The sequence below is a fragment of the Squalius cephalus genome (assembly GCF_949319135.1).
Source record: "Squalius cephalus genome assembly, chromosome: 5".
NCBI lineage: Eukaryota > Metazoa > Chordata > Actinopteri > Cypriniformes > Leuciscidae > Squalius > Squalius cephalus.
In genome coordinates, this window is record NC_137126.1 from 35,745,689 (window position 1) to 35,759,575 (window position 13,887).

At 38.0% G+C, this 13,887-nt stretch overlaps 2 protein-coding genes across 4 annotated transcripts; both read right to left on the reverse strand.

The window, feature by feature from the left end:
- Positions 1-97: 97 nt before the first annotated feature.
- ankrd34bb (ankyrin repeat domain 34Bb) lies at positions 98-9,191 on the reverse strand. 3 transcript variants are annotated; one of them, XM_079872680.1, is made up of 3 exons: positions 9,142-9,191; positions 2,822-3,105; positions 98-1,916 (listed from the first exon to the last, which is right to left on the reverse strand). In XM_079872680.1, the coding sequence occupies exons 2-3, from the start codon at positions 3,022-3,024 to the stop codon at positions 464-466; spliced, it is 1,656 nt and encodes a 551-aa protein (XP_079728806.1). In that variant the 5' UTR covers positions 3,025-3,105; positions 9,142-9,191; the 3' UTR covers positions 98-463. The 3 variants fall into 3 exon arrangements, with proteins under 3 accessions (XP_079728806.1, XP_079728805.1, XP_079728807.1); XM_079872679.1 differs by lacking the exon at positions 9,142-9,191 and adding an exon at positions 6,565-6,776; XM_079872681.1 differs by lacking the exon at positions 9,142-9,191 and adding an exon at positions 3,210-3,252.
- Positions 9,192-10,276: 1,085 nt separating this feature from the next.
- On the reverse strand, positions 10,277-13,885 carry dhfr (dihydrofolate reductase). Its single transcript, XM_079870460.1, has 6 exons — positions 13,533-13,885; positions 13,067-13,116; positions 12,826-12,931; positions 12,604-12,730; positions 12,068-12,183; positions 10,277-10,510 (listed from the first exon to the last, which is right to left on the reverse strand). The coding sequence occupies exons 1-6, from the start codon at positions 13,622-13,624 to the stop codon at positions 10,429-10,431; spliced, it is 573 nt and encodes a 190-aa protein (XP_079726586.1). The 5' UTR covers positions 13,625-13,885; the 3' UTR covers positions 10,277-10,428.
- Between the last annotated feature and the right edge of the window lie 2 nt (positions 13,886-13,887).

The window sequence follows — 13,887 nt, forward strand, 5'->3', positions numbered from 1 at the left end:
TTCTGTTTAATTTATTAATGCAGTAAATTAGCTCTTAATATGTCCAATGATACTGAATGCTATTATACAATGCTTAATTGTATATACTGTATATATACGCAAGAAACTGAAAGTGTTGTTTTATGCAGTCAATGGATAAATACAAGTCACAAGTCACAATTTGTCTGTTGTAAATACAAAGACATTGCAGGCATAAATCCGGTTTAAAGAGACAGCAGTACATTAAACAGCAGCAACGTTTCAGTATTCTGATTCAGTGCACTAATGAGTGAGAGTACAAAGAACAGCAGTAAAGTGCAGCAAGTTTACAATAGTCAAAATAAACATATTACCACTGTCCAGTCTGGAAAGTGCATTTTAGAATGTGGTTTATGTTTATTATGATTCATATTTAAAATGTATTCTGTTCAGATTTCAGACTTTGACAAATGAAATTTCTATATTTACCACAACTTTCCTATGTTTACTGACCAAAGATTTCCTCAAAATTGACCAGCTGCTTGATCTGCTCAGTTTGCATGGAGTGTCGTCTTAACAGGCTCTTCTTGTTCTTGAGATCTCTGGGATGGCTCGGGGCAATGGGGACAAAAGGCCTCAATCCAGGAACAACGGGTGAAGTTCCTGCCACAGGCTTGCTTCCACTGTTGACGCCAACTTTGATATCTGGAATGGGCGCATGCGGATTAAGAGGTGGCAGATAACCAGGGCGGGTTTGTGAGATATGGTCTAGGAGTAGGGCTCCAGATCCCCTCCGCTCCAGCATTGCCGGGCTCCTCCTCTGAACAACACTCTCCAGAGACTCTCTGGATCCAGAGAGAGTGGAGGAGCGGCTTGTAACAAGCTTACGTTTCTCCGTCCCCCCACTTCCTCCTCCTCCTCCTCCTCCTCCAGCCTTCACGAGGTCTTCAGAGGGTTGGCTCCCAAATTGAGGCAACTGAGAGTCAGAACTGTAGTGGTCCATTCCGAAGTTGCGGCGACGAAACACATTGCGCAGGCTTGAAACAGCCAGGTTGGGAAGGCATTCTGGGTCCCGGTCCACAGTAGCAGTATCTGAGATGGATGCCTGCTTGAGGTTCTGATGTGAGGAAGAGTGCGGTAGCAACTCACCATCGTAGGACATTTTTCTACTGAGCCATTTCTGTTCTTTTGTTAGTTCTCTTTCACCATCAGATGTTGTCTCAGAGGCTCTAAGCAGACAAGTAGAGTCTTTGACGTCAATGCTTTGGTGCCGAGCTACCTTCGTTCTCAGTAGAGGTCTGCAACCATTGTACCCAAATGAGAGCTCCTCTTCGGGGGTGATATCTAGAAGTTCCTCGGTCAAGGATGAGGACTTGCTTTGCTGTAGGAGCAGAGAAGGAGGGATCTTCAGCCAGGGCTCTGAGTTAAGCCTCTGTAGATGCAGCAGCTTCACCACACTAGCCGCTTGCAGAGGGCTTGAATCTTGAGTCGGTGATCCTGCCTTGGATGTGGGAAGTGTTGGAGTGGATCCCAGGGTCTCAGATTGGTTGTTGGTGGGAGGTGAGATATGCGGGGTAAAAAGATTCATTTCAGAGGGGCACATACATGACGCAGAGGCACAGTGCAACCGGTCCTCAAGATTTGGAGGTGGTGGTACGTTCAGATACTGTTTGGTCATTTGTCTTCCAGAGGGTAGTTTGTCTGTTGTAATGATGATGACTTCTTTGCCTCTGGCCTTGCAGGCATCCAGTAGTACTCTCAGTGCATCCTTGTCTCCAGCGTTAACTGCGTAGACCAGAGCAGAGGAACCATTGTGGTCCTCTAAACTAGGGTCAGCTCCACTGGAGAGCAGAAGCGACAGCACCACATCACCCGCCCGCTCTATGCAGGCATGCATTAGGGCTGTCTTACCAGACTTATCCTGAATGTTGGGGTCTGCACCATTTTCAAGAAGATACCTGTTGAGAAGAAGATTGCTTCATTAGAGTGAGCTCATAGAGGAAGTGATCAATGACAGAGTCAATCAGAGTGTCCACAATAAAAAAATCTTGTAAATTATAAATATAAGTAAAAATGTAGTATAACACATGTACCAAGATTGATATACTCATGTGATTTAAAAAAAAAACTTTTATGCCATTTTCAACATTGGATTCAATGACTCATGTGGTGTTACCATCAAGTAAAAAGTGTAAACATCTGATCCAAAAAAAGTTTGTTACACTACCATCCAAAAATGTAGAATAAGATGTTTTTGAAAGAAGTCTAATGCTCACCAAAGCTAGATTTATTTGATCAAAAACACACAAATAGTAATTTTGTGAAATGTTATTACAATTTAGAATAACTGTTTTCTATTTATCTTTTAAAATGTAATTTATTCATGAGATGGCAGGAATTACGCCAGTCTTTTTAATGAGTCCTTGCTGAATAAAGGTATTACTTAATCTTTTAAAGTAAAACTTTTTTTTAATTTTATTTTTTAAATATATTCTTTGGGGATTCCTTATATGATCTTGTATTATAAAATGGTCAAATATTCTGATATCTTAAGAGATTTATTGACCCTCATGCAATTAATGAGGGTCTGTGGAGAAGCAGTGTTGTTAGAATATTTTTTTTCCAAAAAATAAATAAATAAAAATGATGCCAAATACTTCAGCGATTTTTTTTTTGTGATTTTTTTTTTACAAATATCAAAATGATATTAATTTCAGAAATTAAAAATATGCATTTTTTTCATCATTTATCACTCATCATTCAAGAGTCACTGTGTGTAAGAACTGCATTTTTATGTATATTAAAAAAAACTAATATATAAGTTTCATTGTACAATCACCTAATCAACTTACAGGAGACCCACCTGATGATCTTGGGTTTTGGCACACTCTGAGCATCGGCATGGTGACTTTTGCAGGCCACCATCAGTGGAGTTTCTCCTCTCTCATTGCTTTCATTAATGTAAGCCCCTCCTTCCAGCAGCAGGCGCGTCAACCTCAGGCGGCACAGATACACTGCTTTCAGCAAAGAGTTTCCACCCGTGCGCACCTCTGTTGAGTCCTCCATGATTAAGTGGTGGTGTGACCGTTGAGAGGCTAATTTCGGGTTGGCTCAGTGGGTCATAGAAGCTGATTTCTTTATTGGCTTCTGTCAGGGAAGAGAATGAGAGCATACTTTTTCATAAGCAGAGTTTTTCAAGGTTTTCACTTAAGTGTTTGCTTTTTATCCAATTCATTCGCATCAAAGCAAACCTGATGTCTTGACATTGAAATGTTCTCTCCCTCTTCGCCTCAGAAGAATATGCTAAAGAGATTTCCTGCTCTAATCTAGTGTCTCTCGCCATTCATCGGGTAGACACTAATGTGAAGATGTTTGTTATGATGACTAGGTAGGTGGCATGTCTAGGTGGTACTTGACAAGAAGACATAAGAAAACTGAATTAGTTATCTAATCCTGTTACATAATATTAATTAATCTTTCTTTTATATTCTTTTAATTTTTTATTTATTTATATTTTTGTTCCTAACCTGCAATTATGCAACATAGTTTATTACAAGTTAAGCTCAATCGACAGCGCTTTTAACATCATGCTGATAAACAGAATAATTGATTCCAACCTGTGCCTCCTTTTCTTTACAACACAAAAATCTGGTTTACAGTGAGACAGTGAATGGGGCCAGTTTGTAAACTTTTACTCAGCCAGAGTTATATTATATTTTACTTCATTGCCATGACAACATAACACTTAAAACACCAAATGTCATTAAAATGAGAATAACTTTACTCTTCAAACAACAATTATAATACGTTTTAACAGAAGGATCAAGTGTTTTTATAAATCTTCTAAAAACCAGCCCCATTTACTTCTTCACGAGTTCCTTTGCTTGCCCATATAATCTATAAGCTAATAAGGTTAAGCGTATTTGGCTTGCTGTCCGCAGTGGAGGGACTCGAGAAGCAGCTTCAACTAGAGCTTAGATATACCCCCCAGTGGGACTATTAATGCTTGGATGATGAGTATGGTAGCAAGATGCTTAAATTATATTGGTGGAGTTGGGGAGGTGGAGGGATGCCAAAACAGCTGATGCCAGAGCAAGGTGAGCGGCTGCTTATATGCTGTTAATTGAAAGATTAGATGGGTTCTCTCCTCCCGAAGTTATGTTGTGAACTTCACTAAGTGCATTGCTGTAACCTTGATTTCTGCTTTTTTTAAACAAAAGGACAGAGATGCTTTGAAATTACTATGCTGTCGATTAAGCTTAGTTTCTACAGTACTTTCATGTACTTTTAAATTAGCATGTGTAGTATATGTCATCTCTTAAAGGGATAGTTCACCCCAAAATGAATTAATTTAATCACTCTCAAGTTGTTCCAAACCTGTATAAATTTCTCTTCTGCTGAACACAAAACTGAAGATGTTTTGAAGAATAATGGAAACCAAACAGTTGATGAGCCCCATTGACTTCCATAGTATATGAAAAAAATACTATGGAGGTCAATGGGGCCCATTTAAAATGTTTGTTTACATACATTCTTTAAAATATCTTCTTTTGTGTTCAGCAGAAGAATGTAACTCATACAGGTTTGGAACAACTTGAGGGTGAGTAAATGATGACAGTTTATTTACATTTTTGGGTGAACTATCCCTTTAAGCATGTAAGCCTTCACCAGACATGCACAGTCTGTTCTTAAAAGAGAAATAGCAGTGTTTTTGTCAGTAGGTTGAAATTCAATAGCTTGAGGCAATCTGTATTTGCCACATAGAACGAAGACATTCCTTTATAAAGTCTATTGTGCATGTGGCCTTGTTCTCTCAACTCAAAGTGCAGTTGCAGTGCACTCTTTATTTAACAAACAGCGAGTGCGAGACTGCCTCACTCAGGTTTATAAATGAGAATTCACTGGAGTTGAGTAAGGAAATTAATCTTTTTGTGTCCTCCAACAAAATGAAAAGGATGAAAACCTGGGCTGACACTCTCATGGTAGCTTTTCTTAGCTGTGAAGGCTGCATGTGACAAATGCTAGATCAGAGAGTGCGTCAGCACCGTGGATAAATGTTTTCTTTAAAAAAACACACACATGCGGATTATAATACCTTTATACCTAACTTTAATAGCCTTAATTATGTCTGCCTTTCCTGAACAAGAGCCTCCTCATCTCTTTCTTTCTTTGCGTGTCATGTTTATTATGCTAATAAAACACTTTGTCCTGACAGTTTGGCTTTTGAAATCAAGTTGTACAGACAGGCTAGAGTCCTGATTGGTCTGGTACAAGCAAACTGCCTGATGCCTGCATGATATCTCGGTTCAAGCTGCTAATTCCTACAGCTCCCTGGGCTGGCATTTAAAACCACAGCTTTGTGTGTCATTCCCCTAGTCTTCAATCGCCCTTGGGAACAGAGAGAATTTTTAATGACAGGCCTCTCTCCCTCTGTTGCTGCCTTGTGCTAAAAAACATGGAGCAAATGAGGCCCAAAACAGATGAGGGTGGTGATTGTTGCAGCAGCAGTACTGAAGTGGAGCACCAAACAGACCACTCCACACACCTGTGTGCATCTGTGATTCATGCCAGATCACGCAATGCTTAATTCTCCTCGCAAATGGTGAGCTGAATTTGTCCCTCTTAAAACACCTGCAGGGAAAATGAAAACGCACTCTCTGTGACATCGACTGATAAGTGGATAAGAATAGTTTTTTGTGTGTCTTGATTAATGAGGGTAATGTGCTTTCGCGGTTTGCCAGGAGAATAAATTATGAGCTTCCTCAGCTGATATAAAGATAAATTTCCATGTCCATAGTATAGATTCATATGCTAAACAGTGAAAGCAGCAAACGGTTAATTTGGAAATTAATTATTTGCATGATGTATTTAAAGCTGATTTATTTATATTTAATTTAAACTACATTTGTAGTGTAATATAAGATTGGTTTAAAATAAATGTAATTTTATACCCAATCATTTGTACTTAATGCGTGATATATTTTTTAAATATTCATATATATTTACTATATGCGTGATAAAACAATATATTTTTAATTAAACGCAAATGAACTTTACTTGAAATCCTCCATATATATATGGAGGATTTTCAAGTAAAGTTATATATATATATATATATATATATATATATGTGTGTGTGTGTGTGTGTATGTGTGTGTGTATGATAATAGAGATGATTTTCAGAAACAATGGACATTGTTGTTGTTTTTACACACACACATATATGTGTGTATATATATATGTATATATACACACACACACACACACACACATATGTTATATACATCTGTGTATATGTGTACATTTTTCACAAACAATGTCCATTGTTCCTGAAAATCATCTGTATTATCATCTAAAGATGCTATTTCATGTGAACTAGTTTTACTCTTATTTTATAGAACAGATCCAAGGTCAACACTAATAAAAAAGCTATATTCACTCACAACATACCGTAAGCCATACCAACAGCATCACAAATCTAAAAAAGTCTGCAAGAAAACCTTCATATTAACTCAAATTTCATTATACAACATAAAAAGGTAAAGTTTTGTATTTTACATAAAAAAAGTATGCATATTTTTAAAGGAGATTAAATGATGTCCTTACCTCTTATAAACCAGTCGCTGCTCTAGATTTCTAATAGCTTGTTCCTGTGGCATGTCATCTTTGTAAATAGACGAGTAATCCAGGGGTGAGACTAAAGCTGGAGCTTGAAGTGGGAGATGAACATGTGGAGATGTGCACTCACTGAAGGTGAATCAAAGAGTGGCACAGATACAGGAGAGAGAAAGAGAACAAGTGCCTGTGCTCAAGCTACCAAGCTCACCACAGACCAGGAGGACAGTCAAGCTTAATAGAGCAAGGTGACGCCAGTCCCAGCACATCCAGCGTCAGTAAGTGATAGCTCCATTATTCTCACATTGCGAAGGAGTTATTGAACTCGTATGCAGAGGTTGTACGCAGACCCTCATTTGTTCCTAACTCTGATGTCAACATGATCGCACAATGATGGCACCTATTGTCCAATTACATCATTATGACACAACTGTCTCGCCTTTGAGGCAGCAGTTTAGCTCCTGAGGAGTGTATTGATCCGTTTGAGTGATGCAGTCACTATTTTTAAAACTGCAATGATGGCACTGAAGGGCCAATAATAAGACTCCTAACAGATTAAAAATAGGAAAAAAGTTTCATTTGATAATAAAAACTAGAAGTATTATACAGCCCTCCAACTGCTCTCTTTTACCTTTTAATCTAAATGGCAACTCGCTTGCATAAGATAATGAAGTGCAAACCCTTGTCAAGTCTCTAGATACTGTTCGTACCCTGAAAATATATCTAAGTGCTACTTAAGGTGCATGTGCTGGGTAATTGGAATTCCAGTCAGGTTTGTTTCAGCCTGGCCGTAAACATTTGTAGTACATTAGGCTGACATATCAAAAACAATCAGCTTAAAAAAGGTTGTGCCTGATTGCAGCATTTGGCTTTTTTAAATAGGGGTCATGAAGGAGTTTGTGTGGGTGAGCCTGAAAGCTTTAGTATTGTAACCCTTCTCTGAACTATATGACAACCTTTGTCAATCAGCCAGTCCGAGGATGAAACACAACATGCATATTCATGAAGCAGTCAGATCTTCAGACGGGCGTAATAGCATACACTTCAGTTGCTATTGGATATGGAGATGAACAGGTTGTCTTTTGCAGTTGGCAAGATGGAGGAATAATTAAGTGGATAGCAGATGTGGAAAAGACGATTTATAACTATCAAATTTAGGTATGTTGTTTTTTGAATATCTGAAATTATAATGCAGAAACACAACCTGATACAGATAAAAGAATACTTATTGTATTGACTGGTGGCCAATCTTCACTGATTTTACATTCCATCAGTAAGAGCAGAGTGTAAAGGTTGAAATAACAGAGCAATGGCACATCTGTAAATAAAAGATTGCAATTCACACAACATAATGTGAGACATATCAGAGTTCAAAAGAGGACACATTTTTGGTGTGCGTCTTTCTGACTCATCTGTGTCCAGGACAGCCAGTCTTTGTGGTGTATTGAGAGCTATGGTATGCAGGGTAATGATATGATATAATACTTTATTGTCAGACAAGTCTTTCATGACAGTATCTATGTTTACTACAATCAACATCCAATAAACACTGACATACACTTGATCCACACAATAGGCTCTCAAGAGGCTGACCTTACAATCCTTGAGCAAATTTTAATTGTATTAAACAACTTTGTTTTTAGCATAACACACAAACTCTCTACCATATGGAGTTGCAATATTGCAGTATACTCATTATCACAATGCACATTATCCACATCCAGCAGGACGCAAGAGGAAACTGTCTGAAAGGGATGTCCAGGTATTAACCCGGATTGTATCCAAAAAACATAAAACCACAGCTGCCCAACTCACTGCAGGATTAAATTAAATTCACACCTCCACTCTCCTATTTTAACCAACACTGTTCGACAGGAGCTCCACAGGATCAATATGGTCAGGGAGGGCTGCAATCCAAACCTTTGATCACTCGTGCCAATGCCAAATGTCGGTTTCAATGGAGCCAACAGTGCAAATCTTGGGCTGTGGATAATGTGAAACATGTATTGTTCTCTGATGTGTCTGATCTGTCTTTCCCACATCCGTGGGAGAAGCCCCGAAGAGGCTTAACACCTGGACTGTTGCGTGCCCAGTGTGATGCCTGGGGGTGGACGGTGATGGTTTGGGATGCAATATCATAGTATTCCCTACCATGCTTGATGGGCACAGTGCCAAGGACTACCGAACCATTCTGGAGAACCGTGTGCACCCTGAAGGTGGGGCCATGATGATGCACCAATACACACAGCAAGACCTGTGACACAATGGTTTGATGAACATGAAAATGAAGTTGAACATCTCCCGTGGCCTGCACAATCACCAGATCTAACTATTTTTGAGCCATGTGTCTTCCTCCACCAGCATCACATAGTGACCTGGCCACTGTTTTGGAAGAAAAATGGCTCAAAATCCCTCTGGCCACTGTGAATGACTTGTATCTGTCATTCCCAAGATGAATCGATGCTGTATTGGCCACAAAAAGGAGGCCCAATAACAGGGTTCTTCAAATCCAGCCCTGAAGGGCTACTGTTCTGCAGTTTAGCTCAAACCATGATCAAACTCACTTACCTGCAGTTTTCTACTAACTGAAGACCTTTGCTGTGTCCTAATTCCAAGGCTACATTGTTGAAAGGCCGCAATTCAAAGACTGATTGCGTCCCCATTGTGCGATGAAGGCTCCTTCAAATGCGGCCTCGAAATGCGCCCTTCGTTTCGAGGGAAATTAAGGCTACAACACATGGACCCCAGAATTCATTAAGCGCCGGTGACGACAGGATTTTTTGTTAGATAAATTGTCTGATTTTACTTTTAAATTTTAGCACTGGGTTCTAATTACTCGAATAATCTAATTTTGTAAAAATAAAACATATATAGAGGTAAATTCAGGTTGATTGGGACACTTTTCCCCACTCATCTCAATGGCAAAAAGTGTCCCAAACAACCTAAATTCAACCCTAAATAAAGCAGCTCAAATATTGACTTTTATCTTACCAAGAAGTGATTTTACATAGTTGACTTACCTTATTATGTACATAAATAGGCAAAGGTGAACATTTAGACAGGTTGTTAACCTTGTTTTGTTTTTAGGTGGCTGGATATAACTTAAGTCCAGTAAACGTTACTGCCGCTCTTCAACGGCAGTTGTCAGTTGCTAGGAAACAAGGACAGTTTTCCGTAGGCTAGAGTGTCCCATTTAACAACAGTCAAACCTTAGCGGTCATCGAAGGACTGCCTTTGAAGTCCGAGTCCTTAGAAGAATGCAGCCTTTGAATTGGTACACAGCCCTTGACTAGCTTGTTCAGGTGTGTTTGATTAATGTTGGAACTAAACTCTGCAGGGCAGTGGCCCTACAGGACCTAGGAGGAACCATGTTCCTCAAAAATTAATTATTGTGGTCCAAAACCAGGCGCTTTAGATTCATTCTTCAACCTCATATAAATCATTAAGAAAAGGCCAAAAATCAGCAGAGACTTAGCAGTCAGCCCCTATGCAACATGTTGAGATATTGTGCTCATGGGAGATTGAATCCAGCTGATTTTACCCCCCTTACACACCCTCTTTCTTCCCATGATTTTCTGTCTACTTTTCACTTTGTATATAAAACTGCAAAAGCCCACACATAAAATTTCAAAAGAACAATCATGGAAGTAACATCATATCTTTTAATTGTCCTGGAATCACAACATATTTTGGGCTTTTGAAATTTTTATTAATAAGGAAAGTGGACATGAGATATGAAGTGATAGAGAGAAGAAGGGATGAAGGGGTCAGGAAATTACAAGCATAATTAAAATGAAAACTACTACATCATGCAACATGTCAGAGCCCACGTCTCCTACTTAAAAGATTTTCTTCTCAGTGGTCGGTACTCTCATACACTTCGAACACATACTGAACGCCATTCTCATCATGTAAGCCGGTGGGCACACCTGGGAATCTGACCAGAAGGAAACAAGAAAGAAAAAAAAACAGAAGGAGCAATAAGACATTTCCAACTTTTAAAGTCAGGACTGATTGAAAACCTTTAAAACAAAGCATAATACAGACACAACATGATTGCATAACATGCACAACACAACATAGCCTTTAACAGATACAAACTTTCATCTACTTGGATGATATAGATTCTTGTTAACTTCCAATTAACTGCTGAAAATAATCAAATGAATTTGAGAACACACATAACAAAATCCATTTTGCTCTGTCAGAAGTGACAGCAATCAACATCCTGTGTGGATTTAACTTCTCTTTAAATGCTTACTGTGAGCCTGAGAGGCGTGACATTTGATGCAATCCACCTTTGATGCTAGATGCCATTTTTACATAACAAGAGAGCTCTTTTTTTCCTCATTGATGCAACTCTCTTCACTATTCTCTCTGGATACACAATACAGCATGTCTGTTCCAGTGCCAATAAATCCATCTACTTTATTCAAGGATACGACAGGACAAATACTCCTAAACATGTACTGTATAAATGAAAGTGTTTCAAACTGTGCCGTATTAGCATTAGCAAATGGCCTTTTTGAAGTTTAACACAAATATAAGTTTAATATCGCTCCTACAAATCATTATGACACAAATTGTTTGCAACAGTGTTCGAAGAAGAAAAAACAGTGTGTGTGTGCGTTGGTCCACCTCAGTTTAAATCGAGTTCAGAGTGTGAACGTGAGAAATGCCGGTAAGCAAGAAAAAGTGCCATACTCTTAAAAGCAATACAAAACTTTGGGGTTACTATGATTTTTTAAAATGTTTTTGAAAGAAGTCTTTTATGCTTAATAAGACTTAACATTTATTTGCTCAAAATACAGTCAAAATAATATTGTTAAATAATATTACAATTTAAAATAACCATTTTCCACTTGAATACGTTTTAAAATATAATTTATTCCTGTGATTCGAAAGCTGAATTTTCAGCATCATTACACCAGTCTTCAGTGTCACACCATTTTAATGTGCTCAAGAAACATTTAAAATTATTATTAATGTTGAAAACAGTTGTTGCTGCTTTAACAATTTTGTAGTAACTGTGGTAGATTTTCACAGGATTCTTTGATTAATAGAAAGGTTAAAAGAATAGCATTAATTTGAAACATAAATCATTATAAATATCTTTACCATAATTTTTTTTAATCAATTTAATACATCCTTGCTGAATAAAATAATTATTTTTTATTTATTAAAAAAAAACAAAAAAAAAAAAAAAAAAAAACCTTACTGACCCCAAACTCTCTAATGGTAGTGTTCAGTGTATCTTTCCTTGCCTGCTGTCCATGACATCACAGCATATACACCAACAGATTAGTTGCTAATGAAAGACTTCAAAGCAGCTCTAGAGAAATTAATCACATGGCATTTACGGCTAAGGTGATTGGCTAAAAAAAAAAAGAAGTTTGAGCTGAGCAACTGCCTTTGTGATGAACTGCAATGCTAACCTCTCTCCATGTATTACAGACCTCAATGTAAGCATTCAAACAACTGTACAAGCACTCACTCAGACAGGAGCTTGTACTTGTCCATTTTAATATCAGGTATAAATGTGTCACAGTCAAACTGCTTGAGGACCCGTGTTACAAAAAGACGCCTGGGACCAGAACGCTCCATCACCTCCTAAAGAACACAGCACAACATTCACAAACAGTGTATGATGATTACATTGTACAAGATATTAACAGAATGAAGAGGAAGGAGTATGCCTATGAAGGAAGGGAGTCTTTTGTGCATTTTGCCTTGAGGCAGTTTCCATAACAACTGATTATACAGAGATCTGAACTACACTGAGCTGTAACTATAACAAAGTATAGGTGGGTGTAAAATGTATGTTGTTGCACGCACACTGTATAACCGGTGAAACAGACAATTTTACCCCAAAATTAGGAAATATCATATTACTTTACAAAACAAATATAAATAAATGTCATGAAATTGGAGGAAATCAAAAATAGAAATATAAGAAGTAAATGAAAAGGTTGCAGTGACGGGACGGTTTAGAGATCAGTGTTTGGTGTATGCAGTCAGTCCTGTACCAACCTTGTACAGAGCACTGCCACCAATTATCCAAACCTGGTCCACTTGTTTTTCGACCTCAGAGCTGTCTAACAGATGGAGAGCTGAACTCAAGTCTGAAGCAAGGTAGTGAGCTCCCTCTGGGGCTGTCCTATGTAGTTAGTGATAGAAAAATCAAAACATTTTAAATTTCTAAGTGGTAGCAGTCTACTGTAAGGTTAAATAAAGTGCAAGCATTTAGATTACTTGAGCTCTCTGCTGAGAACTATGTTGATCCTGTTCTTTAGGGGTCTGTTTTGTGCAGGAATAGAGAACCAAGTCTTTCTGCCCATGATGACCACATTCTTTTTACCTGTCAAATGACATACAGAGTGAATGCAAAAGACAACAATATAGAGATTTGGTTAAAGATCTGACTAATTTCAGAACAAACAAATAAAATATACAGACAATAAGAGGAATGACAAATATGAAAGCACTGTATTACCCTCAACTGAAGGGGTCATGGTCATCTTCTGAAAGTGCTTGAATTCATTACTAAAAATATAAGAAAGAAGAATGTATTTTGAAGCTTTCTTTGTGTAAAAGGTTAGGAACATGTCAGGTGTTTTTTTTTTTTTCCTGCAGGACAAAGTTCAAGCTCTTACTCAAGACCTGTGAAATCATAAAATATTCGATTTCATATGGCTAATATTCTTGTTTCTACCATTCTGTCTCAATGATTTTGTAAGACGTTTTCATTTTATTAATTTGTGAATAGTCATTATGAAAAACTGTCACAACATCGATTTATATTAAACATATCACTGCAAACGAGTAACAACTTATAGCTGTTGCAAAATACGAAACTCATAACACGTTGCCCTGGAAAACAACCAACACGTTTTATATTATTGTATCAATATAGCAGAACATGGAGAGTTAGCAACAACAACGATCGGCTTCTCGCTCACCTTAGTCTTATTGGATGCCATGGTAGATTTCCATTTTTCCCTATTCCCATATCTGGACAAACTGCTACTATACAGTTGAGTATTCGAAACATAACTATCCTGAATGTAAATAATAATTCAAACTTTACCTAGTACTACGCATAGACAGGTACTGCGCGCTGTCTGGTCTTCCCGCCAGAAAATGAATGAATGTAGTACGTAGAACGCTTGGCTCATAAATATGAATGACGTTACGTGACGCTCGTAAACTGATTTGCTGTAGGACTGGCGCTAGCATAGACGTCTCTATATTATAATATCTATGGGCGCTAGTACATTGCAGGTACATTGTCCAATGAACTTATTCTAAAGGAGT

Excerpts from the sequence above, each read along its gene's own strand:
- dhfr (XM_079870460.1), bottom strand. The coding sequence starts at position 13,624 with ATGTTTCGAATACTCAACTGTATAGTAGCAGTTTGTCCAGATATGGGA. Across the intron at positions 12,731-12,825 it reads GTTCTCAGCAGAGAGCTCAA|GACAGCCCCAGAGGGAGCTC; the intron begins GTAATCTAAATG and ends CTAACTACATAG. Across the intron at positions 10,511-12,067 it reads AAGTACAAGCTCCTGTCTGA|ATTCCCAGGTGTGCCCACCG; the intron begins GTGAGTGCTTGT and ends CCTTCTGGTCAG.
- ankrd34bb (XM_079872680.1), bottom strand. The coding sequence starts at position 3,024 with ATGGAGGACTCAACAGAGGTGCGCACGGGTGGAAACTCTTTGCTGAAA. Across the intron at positions 1,917-2,821 it reads CCAAAACCCAAGATCATCAG|GTATCTTCTTGAAAATGGTG; the intron begins GTGGGTCTCCTG and ends TCTTCTCAACAG.